Genomic DNA, 12,500 nt, shown 5'->3' on the forward strand with positions numbered 1-12,500 from the left:
TACTGTAGAATGTTAGAGTAGAATGTCAGAATAGAATGTCAGAATAGAATGTCAGAATAGAATGTTAGAATAGAATGTTAGAATAGAATGTTAGAATAGATTGTTAGAATAGAAAGTTCCAAAAAAGGTCCAGTTGCCAGGACCACAAAGACAAATTCCGTCTAGACACCGTTTCCCTAGAGCAGTGGTTCCCAAACGTTTTATAGTCCCGTACCCCTTCAGAGATTCACCCTCCAGCGGTACCCCGTCTAGCACCAGGGTCAGCACACTCTCAAATGCTGTTTTTTAACATCATTGTAAGCCTGCCACACACACACACACACACACACACACACACTATACGATACATGTATTTAACATAAGAATGAGTGTGAGTTTTTGTCACAACCCTGCCGCGGGAGAGAGTGATCACACAGTCATCTGGAACAGCTGATGCTCTCATGCATATTTCAGAGTCACTTGCCTCAAAGCGAGAATGGAAGTTATTTAGCTCGTCTGGTCGGCTCGTGTCACTGGGCAGCTCGCGGCTGTGCTTCCCTTAGTACTTTCTGTAACGGTTTGCAGCTCTGCCACATCCGACGAGCGTCGGAGCCGGTGTAGCACGATTAGATCTTAGTCCTGTATTTACGCTTTGCCTGTTTGATGGTTCATCTGAGGGCATAGTGGGATTTATTATAAGCTTCCAGGTTAGAGTCCCGCTCCTTGAAGGCGGCAGCTCTAGCCTTTAGCTCAGTGCGAATGTTGCCTGTAATCCATGGCTTCTGGTTGGGGTATGTACGTACAGTCACCATGGGGACGACGTCATCGATGCACTTATTGATGAAGCTAGGGTTAGTGTTGAGGGTTAGGGGTAAAGGGTTAAGGGTTAGGGGTTAGGGGTTAGGGGTTAGGGTTAGTTTGAGGGTTAGGGGTTGGGGTAAAGGGTTAAGGGTTAGGGGTTAGGGGTTAGGGTTAGTTTGAGGGTTAGGGGGTTGGGGTAAAGGGTTAAGGGTTAGGGGTTAAGGGCTAGGGTTAGTTTGAGGGTTAGGGGGTTGGGGTAAAGGGTTAAGGTTTAGGGTTAGGTTTAGTTTGAGGGTTAGGGGTTAAGGGTTAAAGGTTAGGGGTTAGGGGTAGTTTGAGGGTTAGGGGGTTGGGGTTAAGGTTAAGGTTTAGGGTTAGGTTTAGTTTGAGGGTTAGGGGTTAAGGGTTAAAGGTTAGGGGTTAGGGGTTAGGGGTAGTTTGAGGGTTAAGGGTTAAGGGTTAGGGTTAGGGGTTAGGGTTAGTTTGAAGGTTAGGGGTTAAGGGTTAGGGTTAGGGTTAGGGTTAGGGGTTAGGGGTTAAGGTTAGGGTTAGGTTTATGGGAAAATAGCACATTAAATGGGAATACATGTTTTGGTCCCCACTTGGATAGTAAAACCAGTGTGTGTTTTGAGTTCACACACATTCAGAGGCATCATTCATCACTGACTAAGGGATGAACACATGACATCACGGTCTCTGTGGAACCTGATTGGCTGGAGGGAGGAAACGCATCACGGTCTCTGTGGAACCTGATTGGCTGGAGGGAGGAAACGCATCACGGTCTCTGTGGAACCTGATTGGCTGGAGGGAGGAAACGCATCACGGTCTCTGTGGAACCTGATTGGCTGGAGGGACGAAACGCATCACGGTCCCTGTGGAACCTGATTGGCTGGAGGGAGGAAACGCATCACGGTCTCTGTGGAACCTGATTGGCTGGAGGGAGGAAACGCATCACGGTCTCTGTGGAACCTGATTGGCTGGAGGGAGGAAACGCATCACGGTCTCTGTGGAACCTGATTGGCTGGAGGGAGGAAACGCATCACGGTCCCTGTGGAACCTGATTGGCTGGAGGGAGGAAACGCATCACGGTCTCTGTGGAACCTGATTGGCTGGAGGGAGGAAACGCATCACGGTCCCTGTGGAACCTGATTGGCTGGAGGGAGGAAACGCATCACGGTCTCTGTGGAACCTGATTGGCTGGAGGGAGGAAACGCATCACGGTCTCTGTGGAACCTGATTGGCTGGAGGGAGATTTCCTTCTGCTATCTGACTGACACGTCAGACAGGTGAAAAAGAGTCCCTGACGAGAAATGCCGGTAAGCCACACACACACACACACACACACACACACACACACACACACACACACACACACACACACACACACACACACACACACACACACACACACACTCAGACCTACCGGGGCATCTGTAGAGCTTCCTGGCCTGAGTGATGTCTCCTTTACTGAGTCTGGTCCTCTGGCCAATGGCAGGACGGATACCGTTCTCATCTCTAGACGGGAGGATGGTGTCTAGAAACATACCTCTGGAGGAGGGAGGGAGGGAGGGAGGGAGGGAGGGGGGGAGGGAGGGAGGGAGGGAGGGAGGGAGGGAGGGAGGGAGGGAGGGAGAGGGAGGGAGGGAGTTAAACAAAAGTTACATTTTAAAAATGAAATTACATTTCTGTATGAAAGGAGCCCATGGGTTCTAGGTGTGTGTGTGTGTGTGTGTGTGTGTGTGTGTGTGTGTGTGTGTGTGTGTGTGTGTGTGTGTGTGTGTGTGTGTGTGTGTGTGTGTGTGTGTGTGTTACCGTGAGAAGGTGTTCCTAGCATAATGCATGATGCTGTCGAAGTCGTAAGCCTCTCCCAGTGAGTTCACCTCTCCTGGTTCCATCTTCAGGAAGTTATACTCCTGACCTGGAGACACACAGATATACACACAGATAGAGACACACAGATATACAAACAGATAGAGACACACAGATAGAGACACACAGATAGAGACACACAGATATAGACACACAGATATAGACACACAGATAGAGACACACAGATAGAGACACAGATAGAGAGACACAGATAGAGACACACAGATAGAGACACACAGATAGAGACACACAGATAGAGACACACAGATAGACACAAAGATAGAGACACACAGATAGACACAAAGATAGAGACACACAGATAGAGACACACAGATAGAGACACACAGATAGAGACACACACAGATAGAGACACACAGATATAGACACACAGATATAGACACACAGATAGAGACACACAGATAGAGACACAGATAGAGAGACACACAGATAGAGACACACAGATAGAGACACACAGATAGAGACACACAGATAGAGACACACAGATAGAGACACACAGATAGACACAAAGATAGAGACACACAGATAGACACAAAGATAGAGACACACAGATAGAGACACACAGATAGAGACACACAGATAGAGACACAGATAGAGACACACAGATAGAGACACACAGATAGAGACACACAGATAGACACACAGATAGAGACACACAGATAGAGACACACAGATATAGACACACATATAGAGACACACAGATAGAGACACACAGATAGAGACACACAGATAGAGACACACAGATAGAGACACACACAGATAGAGACACACAGATAGAGACACACAGATAGAGACACACACAGATAGAAAGACACAGATAGAAAGACACAGATAGAGACACACAGATAGAGACACACAGATAGAGACACACAGATAGAGACACACAGATAGACACACAGATAGAGACACACACAGATAGAGACACACAGATAGACACACAGATGCGCCATCGAGAGCATCCTGACGGGGTTCGTCCCCGTCCGTCCGTCCGTCCGTTACCTGGTTGTATGTTGTCTCTGATGATGGTCACGTGATCGTCTCGGTCGGGCCGGGTGTGTTCATGCCAGAACCCGATCACATGGCCCAACTCATGGACCACGATGCCAAACTTATCACAGTTCTTCCCTATCGATATCGCCTGAGGACCGTTACCACGACGACCCACATAGGAGCAACAGCTGGAGAGAGAGGGACAAAGAGACAAAGAAAAGAAGAGGGAGAGAGAGAGACAAGACAGGAAGTGAGAGAGAGAGAGAGAGAGAGAGAGAGAGAGACAAAGACAAGGAGAGAGAGAGGGACAAAAAGACAGGAAGACAGGAAGAGAGAGAGGGACAAAGAGACAGGAAGACAGGAAGTGAGAGAGGGAAACAGAAAGAGAGAGAAACAGAGAGAAACAGAAACAGAGAGAAACAGAAACAGAGAGAAACAGAAAGAGAAAAAAGTGAATTAATGTTTTTTCTTTCACTATTGCTGTTACTATAGTAAACGGTTTTCTGAAGCAAGCACCCCCATTTCCTTTAGGAACTGTCCTTTTACAGCTACGACCATTGGTTTACTGAGAAGATTCATTTCTCTGACAGCTGTGTGTGTGTGTGTGTGTGTGTGTGTGTGTGTGTGTGTGTGTGTGTGTGTGTGTGTGTGTGTGTGTGTGTGTGTGTGTGTGTGTGTGTGTGTGTGTTTGTGTGTGTGTGAAGCACATTTCTCTGACAGCTGCCTGGCTCTGAGGCGGGACACACACACACACACACACACACACACAACCTGATTCAAAACACATACTTACAGCAAACACACACACTCATTCTGACAGGACCACACACACACACACACACACACACACACACACACACAACCTGATTCAAAACACATACTTACAGCAAACACACACACTCATTCTGACAGGACCACACACACACACACACACACACACACACACACACACACACACACACACACACACAACCTGATTCAAAACACATACTTACAGCAAACACACACACTCATTCTGACAGGACCACACACACACACACACACACACACACACACACACACACACACACACACACACACACACACACACACACGTGTGTGACTCATTTCAGGAAACTAGGCTTATGTCCCACGTCACTACTTCAGAGGCATTTTGAAAACATTTTTTGGGGCAGAAATGACTTCTGGAACATGTGACCTTTCATGTGCCTTATTAATAACAGACTTCATGTTAATATTAATAACAGACTTCATGTTAATATTAATAACAGACTTCATGTTAATATTAATAACAGACTTCATGTTAATATTAATAACAGACTTCATGTTAATATTAATAACAGACTTCATGTTAATATTAATAACAGACTTCATGTTAATATTAATAACAGACTTCATGTTAATATTAATAACAGACTTCATGTTAATATTAATAACAGACTTCATGTTAATATTAATAACAGACTTGTATTCCATCTGCAAATACGAATAACATCGTTTAAATTACGAGCCTTGTTGTTTTAGCCACAGAAAAAACAAAGGAACCTTCCCGCAAGCCATGATTGGATGAGATAACGAATGGGCTGGACGCCCCCCGAGAGATGAGTTCTGATTGGTCTGCCATGGAGCATGCGTCTGTCTATAACATGAGCTGGTCAGTATGTGTACAGTAGGTAAATCTTTATAAAGCGGCTTGTCCGGTGGAAGCAGAGTAATGATAGCTAAGGAGAATTCTGCCATTTTGATTACAAATGAAGAGGGAGTCGGAAATGAGACCACACAGAAGGCTGTTGTATAAAACATCTGTCTCCGGATTACATCTTCAAACTAAAGGGCAACCACGGCATCCGTGACAGAGAGGGGGAGAAGCGTTCATACACGTATACGGGGTAAGAGAGTTTAGCTAGCTAACGTAAACTCACTCGCTTTTGTACATCGCCTTGGTCCGAAACAATAGACCTTATTTTAGCGCCCCCAAAAAATGTAATACTTCCAGATCAACTGTAATGGCAATTGTGAAGCACAATTTCTCCCCTTTCCAATAAATTCCATCCCGAGAACTCCACGCTGCCCATTTCTGCATGATTCAAGAAGGCAATGAGCTCCGTCGAGTCTTTTTAAAAATGGCGGGTGGGGAAGCGAAACCTACTGCGTGATAGTGAGAAGGAGAGGAGATGTCGTGTGGGAATTTTTTATTTTTTTTCACTCGATCTGTCCAACTTATCGCCTCTAAAACGTAAATAAAACATGATAAAGAGTATATATAATGTGTCATTTACATAACTATCTGAAGGTTTGTGTCGAAGTTGAATCGGGTTTTTTAGGGCGGTGCTAAAGTGATCTTCAGAAGTAAACAGCGGCTTTTGAAAGTCATGATCGCTTGCAGTGACGACGCAAAAAAATGACAAAGTACCCCCCCCTTACCCCCCGTCACTGTCCATTTCTTGTTTTTAAAACGACGAGAGAAGTGCTCCACCTGGTGGAGAGAGATTGTATCACAGAAATACATGCTTTACGCGTGCTGAACGTTATGGCATGACGTAACGGGAGTGTCCGTTTTTTCCCCAACTTTTCTCCAACGCTACAGAGCCGTTACCATGTCGATCAACGCTTTGAATAGAAACGTAGTTCACACCCCAGATTTTGAAGTCAACACAGTCGCTGCAAGTCCTATTAGTTTTCTTTGCAGCCTCGTTTGAATGTTGCGGTTGCGCACATTTGTACGGAATGGGGTGAGTTTACTTTATATTTTGAGACATTATACATTATACTGTTCTATTTTTGTCAGGAAGTCTTTTTTCATTGCAAGTTAAAGCATACTGTTAGCTAGCTAGCTAATGTTACGTGTAGGATCTGTGTAGTAGTGTTATGTGTATCTCAAAGCCATTTGCATTGCAAGTTAAAGCATACTGTTAGCTAGCTAGCTAACGTTACGTGTAGGATCTGTGTAGTAGCGTTATGTGTATCTCAAACCATTTGCATTGCTAATTACAGCCTAATGTTAGCTAGCTAGCTAACTACGTGTAGGATCTTTGTAGTAGCGTTATGTGTATCTCAAATCCATTTGCATTGCTAGTTACAGCCTAATGTTAGCTAGCTAGCTAACGTTACGTGTAGGATCTGTGTAGTAGCGTTATGTGTATCTCAATACCATTTGCATTGCTAATTACAGCCTAATGTTAGCTAGCTAGCTAACGTTACGTGTAGGATCTGTGTAGTAGCGTTATGTGTATCTCAAATCCATTTGCATTGCTAGTTACATTGAACCTAGCTAGTTAGCTAGCTTTAGATTCATGCAAGGTAGTAACGTTATAAATCGGGATGATGGTGTTCCCCTCATTTGTGTCTGGAAGTAGCTAGCAAGCTAGCCAATGTTAGCCAGTTAGCTTGGGTGCTTGACTGCTGTTAGGTCATAAACTCTCGGCTCAACCCTACTCCTTGGCCAGAGCGTCCACTGGTGAGGTCAGAACGCTTCGAGAGTGAAGTGCTCTGAGTTTACGAATGGACAATCTGGCAGCAAAGCGTAATAAAATTGTTGCCAGCAGCACAGTTACAGTCACCAACGCTCTGGATAACATGGAAAACAGCCCAACCAGCTCTGCTATGGAGAGTAAAATGATCAGAGTGAGGTGTTTTATCATTATGTGTCTGGAAGTAGCTAGCAAGTTAGCCACTTAGCTTGGGTGCTTGACTGCTGTTATTAGTATAGAAGTTCCACCACCCACACATGCTATGACATTACCTGGTTTCAATGATGTTTCTAGAGACAATATCCCTCTCATCATCACTCAATGCCTAGGTTTACCTCCACTGTATTCACATCCTACCATAACTTTGTCTGTACATTATACCTTGAAGCTATTTTATCGCCCCCAGGACCTGCTCCTTTTACTCTCTGTTCCGGACCTCATAGACGACCAATTCTCATAGCTTTTAGTCGTATCCTTATCCTCATCCTTCTCTGTTCCTCTGGTGATGTAGAGGTGAATCCAGGCCCTGCAGTGCCTAGCTCCACTCCTACTCCCCAGGTGCTCTCTTTTGATGACTTCTGTAACCATAATAGCCTTGGTTTCATGCATGTTAACATTAGAAGCCTCCTCCCTAAGTTTGTTTTATTCACTGCTTTAGCACACTCTGCCAACCCGGATGTCCTAGCCGTGTCTGAATCCTGGCTTCCTCACCATCTTAAAACCTGTTAGGGCTAGGGGGCAGTATTTACACGGCCGGATAAAAAACATACCCGATTTAATCTGGTTACTACTCCTGCCCAGTAACTAGAATATGCATATAATTATTGGCTTTGAATAGAAAACACCCTAAAGTTTCTAAAACTGTTTGAATGGTGTCTGTGAGTATAACAGAACTCATATGGCAGGCAAACACCTGAGAAGATTTCATGCAGGAAGTGGCCTGTCTGACAAGGAGTCGTTCTTCTTGTCTTTGTTTTTTGAAGAGTGAGGATCTTAGCTGTAACGTGACACTTCCCAAGGCTCCCATAGGCTCTCAGAGCCCGGGAAAAAGCTGAACGATATCAAGGCAGCCTCTGGCTGAAACACATTATCGCCTTTGCCAAGTGGCCGATCAGAGGACAAAGGAATTAGGCGCGTCCCAAGTCGACCCCGTGCTGTATTTTCTTTCGGCTGTTTACCTAATTGCAGATTCCCGGTCGGAATATTATCGCTTTTTTACGAGAAAAATGGCATAAAAATTGATTTTAAACAGCGGTTGACATGCTTCGAAGTACGGTAATGAAATATTTAGAAATCTTTTGTTACGAAATGCGCCGTGCGCTTGACCCTTATTTACCATCGGATAGTGTCTTGAACGCACGAACAAAACGCCGCTGTTGGAACATAACTATGGATTATTTGGGACCAAACCAACATTTGTTATTGAAGTAGAAGTCCTGGGAGTGCATTCTGACGAAGAACAGGAAAGGTAATCAAACTTTTCTAATAGTAAATCAGAGTTTGGTGAAGGCTAAACTTGCTGGGTGTCTACATAGCTAGCCCTGTGATGCCAGGCTATCTACTTAGAATATTGCAAAATGTGCTTTCACCGAAAAGCTATTTTAAAATCGGACATATCGAGTGCATAGAGGAGTTCTGTATCTATAATTCTTAAAATAATTGTTATGCTTTTTGTGAACGTTTATCGTGAGTAATTTAGTAAATTGTTAGAAATTCGGCGGAAGTTTGCGGGGGGTATGCTAGTTCTGAACGTCACATGCTAATGTAAAAAGCTGTTTTTTGATATAAATATGAACTTGATTGAACAAAACATGCATGTATTGTATAACATAATGTCCTAGGTGTGTCATCTGATGAAGATCATCAAAGGTTAGTGCTGCATTTAGCTGTCTTCTGGGTTTTTGTGACAGTATATGCTAGCTTGAAAAATGGGTGTCTGATTATTTCTGGCTGGGTACTCTGCTGACATAATCTAATGTTTTGCTTTCGTGGTAAAGCCTTTTTGAAATCGGACAGTGTGGTTAGATTAACAAGAGTCTTGTCTTTAAATAGCTGTAAAATAGTCATATGTTTGAGAAATTGAAGTAATAGCATTTCTAAGGTATTTGAAAGTCGCGCCACAGGATTCATATGGCTCTTACGTAGGTGGGACGATTTGGTGCCACCTGCCCTAGAGAGGTTAAATAAGAATGCCCCATTCAAGAAATTTAGAACCAGGAACAGATATAGTCCTTGGTTCTCTCCAGACCTGACTGCCCTTAACCGACACAAAAACATCCTGTGGCGTTCTGCATTAGCATCGAACAGCCCCCGTGATATGCAACTTTTCAGGGAAGTTAGAAACCAATATACACAGGCAGTTAGAAAAGCCAAGGCTAGCTTTTTCAAGCAGAAATTTGCTTCCTGCAACACAAACTCAAAAAAGTTCTGGGACACTGTAAAGTCCATGGAGAATGAGAGCACCTCCTCCCAGCTGCCCACTGCTCTGAGGCTAGGAAACACTGTCACCACCGATAAATGCACTATAATTGAGAATTTCAATAAGCATTTTTCTACGGCTGGCCATGCTTTCCACCTGGCTACCCCTACCCCGGTAAACAGCACTGCACCCCCCTACAGCAACTCGCCCAAGCCTTCCCCATTTCTTCTTCTCCCAAATCCAGAGCTGGTCATAGGTGCACCTCAGCCACGCTCAAGGTCCTAAACGACATCATAACCGCCATCGATAAAAGACAATACCGTGCTGCCGTATTCATTGACCTGGCCAAGGCTTTTGACTCTGTCAATCACCACATCCTCATCGGCAGACTCAATAGCCTTGGTTTTCTCAAATGATTGCCTCGCCTGGTTCACCAACTACTTCTCTGATAGAGTTCAGTGTGTCAAATCGGAGGGCCTGTTGTCCGGGCCTCTGGCAGTCTCTATGGGGGTGCCACAGGGTTCAATTCTTGGGCCAACTATTTTCTCTGTATACATCAATGATATCGCTCTTGCTGCTGGTGAGTCTCTGATCCACCTCTACGCAGACGACACCATTCTGTATACCTTTGGCCCTTCTTTGGACACTGTGTTAACAACCCTCCAGACGAGCTTCAATGCCATACAACTCTCCTTCCGTGGTCTCCAACTGCTCTTAAATACAAGTAAAACCAAATGCATGCTCTTCAACCGATCGCTGCCTGCACCTGCCCGCCCGTCCAGCATCACTACTCTGGACGGTTCTGACTTAGAATACGTGGACAACTACAAATACCTAGTTGTCTGGTTAGACTGTAACCTCTCCTTCCAGACTCACATCAAACATCTCCAATCCAAAGTTAATTCTAGAATTGGCTTCCTATTTCGCAACAAAGCATCCTTCACTCATGCTGCCAAACATACTCTCGTAAAACTGACCATCCTACCGATCCTCGACTTCGGTGATGTCATTTACAAAATAGCCTCCAATACCCTACTCAACAAACTGGATGCAGTCTATCACAGTGCCATCCGTTTTGTCACCAAAGCCCCATATACTACCCACCACTGCGACCTGTACGCTCTCGTTGGCTGGCCCTCGCTTCATACTCGTCGCCAAACCCACTGGCTCCAGGTCATCTACAAGACCCTGCTAGGTAAAGTCCCCCCTTATCTCCGCTCACTGGTCACCATAGCAGCACCCACCTGTAGCACGCGCTCCAGCAGGTATATCTCTCTGGTCACCCCCAAAGCCAATTCCTCCTTCGGCCGCCTCTCCTTCCAGTTCTCTGCTGCCAATGACTGGAACAAACTACAAAAATCTCTGAAGCTGGAGAATCATATCTCCCTCACTAGCTTTAAGCACCAGCTGTCAGAGCAGCTCCCAGATTACTGCACCTGTACATAGCCGTCACATCCTGACAGAGTTGGTCAGGTGTGACAGGGGGGTTTTCTAGTTTAGTTTTTCTATATTGTTAAGTTCTAGTTTTGTATTTCTATGTTGGATTTGTTTGGGATGATCTCCAATTAGAGGCAGCTGGTCATCATTGTCTCTAATTGGAGATCATACTTAAGTAGGTGTTTTTTCCACCTGGGAGACCGTTTTTGATGTAGTTTCACCTCCTTCACAGTTTGTTGTTTTTGTTCTTTACTTTATTTTTATGTATTGCAGTTTAATAATAAAAATGTGGAACGATAATTACGCTGCACTTTGGTCCGCTCCTTCATCGTACGACAATCTTGACAATAGCATCTATAATTTAGCCCAAACAACTACCTCTTCCCCTACTGTATTTATTTATTTATTTTGCTCCTTTGCACCCCATTATTTATATTTGTACTTTGCACTTTCTTCTACTACAAATCTACCAATCCAGTGTTTTACTTGCTGTATTGTATTTACTTTGCCACCATGGCCTTTTTTTGCCTTTATCTCCCTTATCTCACCTCATTTGCTCACATTGTATATAGACTTATTTTTCTACTGTATTATTGACTGTATGTTTGTTTACGCCATGTGTAACTCTGTGTTGTTGTATGTGTCGAACTGCTTTGCTTTATCTTGTCCAGGTCGCAATTGTAAATGAGAACTTGTTCTCAACTTGCCTACCTGGTTAAATAAAGGTGAAATAAAATAAAAAATAATTAAATAGTGGTATGATAGGTGTTGTTGTACAGGGTCAGCCATAGTAGTATGATAGGTGTTGTTTTACAGGGTCAGCCATAGTAGTATGATAGGTGTTGTTATCGTAGTACAGCAACCCTGGACCAAATTAGGGTTAAGTGCCTTGCTCAAGTGCCTTCATCTCGTCAGCTCGGGTATTCGAACCAGCAGCCTTTACGATAACTGGCCCAATGCTCTAATCGTTAGGCTACCTGCCTCCCGTAGACGAGGGTAGGATGTTTATGTGTTGCTTACTGCTACATGCTGTTATGACGTTGGCCTGTGGGTAAGGTTTATGACCCCCCCATAAATACCTTTCTCCCTTCCCCTCTCTCTCTGACTCTACTGAAGGACTCTTGAATAGCCTTTGTTAAATATAGAGAGTCTGGGAACATCAAACAAGTGGGGGGAAAGGAACCATATTTCGGTAATAGAACCAGTTGGAAATATAGGTTGGAACTTAATGAATAGGATGTAAGTTCAGTTGTCATCTGAGACATTATGACTGATGACAGGACGACATAAACTGTATCTGGGAAAGTCTACACATTCTAGTTATCAGATTCACATGGAATTGTTGTGCAATTTAAATGTTTGATATTGAAACTGTTTGTTGGGAGATTAAATGTAATTTTAGCTTCCAAATGAGAGAATTGGGTTTTCATAAGGCAAGAGCCCTGACCAATCAGTGGCCCGCCCCTGTGAAGAGACAGGGGTTATAAACGATGAAACACACCCTTCTCCCCTCGCCA

At 44.3% G+C, this 12,500-nt stretch overlaps 1 protein-coding gene across 2 annotated transcripts in view; it reads right to left on the minus strand.

Moving 5' to 3' along the window:
* Positions 1–12,500, minus strand: part of LOC115188240 (dorsal-ventral patterning tolloid-like protein 1) — a gene marked incomplete at its 3' end in the record, with an annotated part of 51,008 nt that overhangs the window by 26,830 nt on the left and 11,678 nt on the right. For both annotated transcript variants that reach the window (XM_029747092.1, XM_029747093.1), the window contains 3 exon segments: positions 2,204–2,328; positions 2,593–2,698; positions 3,667–3,845. In XM_029747092.1, the coding sequence (XP_029602952.1) occupies positions 2,204–2,328; positions 2,593–2,698; positions 3,667–3,845 (410 nt within the window).

The sequence above is a fragment of the Salmo trutta genome, unplaced genomic scaffold (assembly GCF_901001165.1).
Source record: "Salmo trutta unplaced genomic scaffold, fSalTru1.1, whole genome shotgun sequence".
Taxonomy (NCBI): Eukaryota; Metazoa; Chordata; class Actinopteri; order Salmoniformes; family Salmonidae; genus Salmo; species Salmo trutta.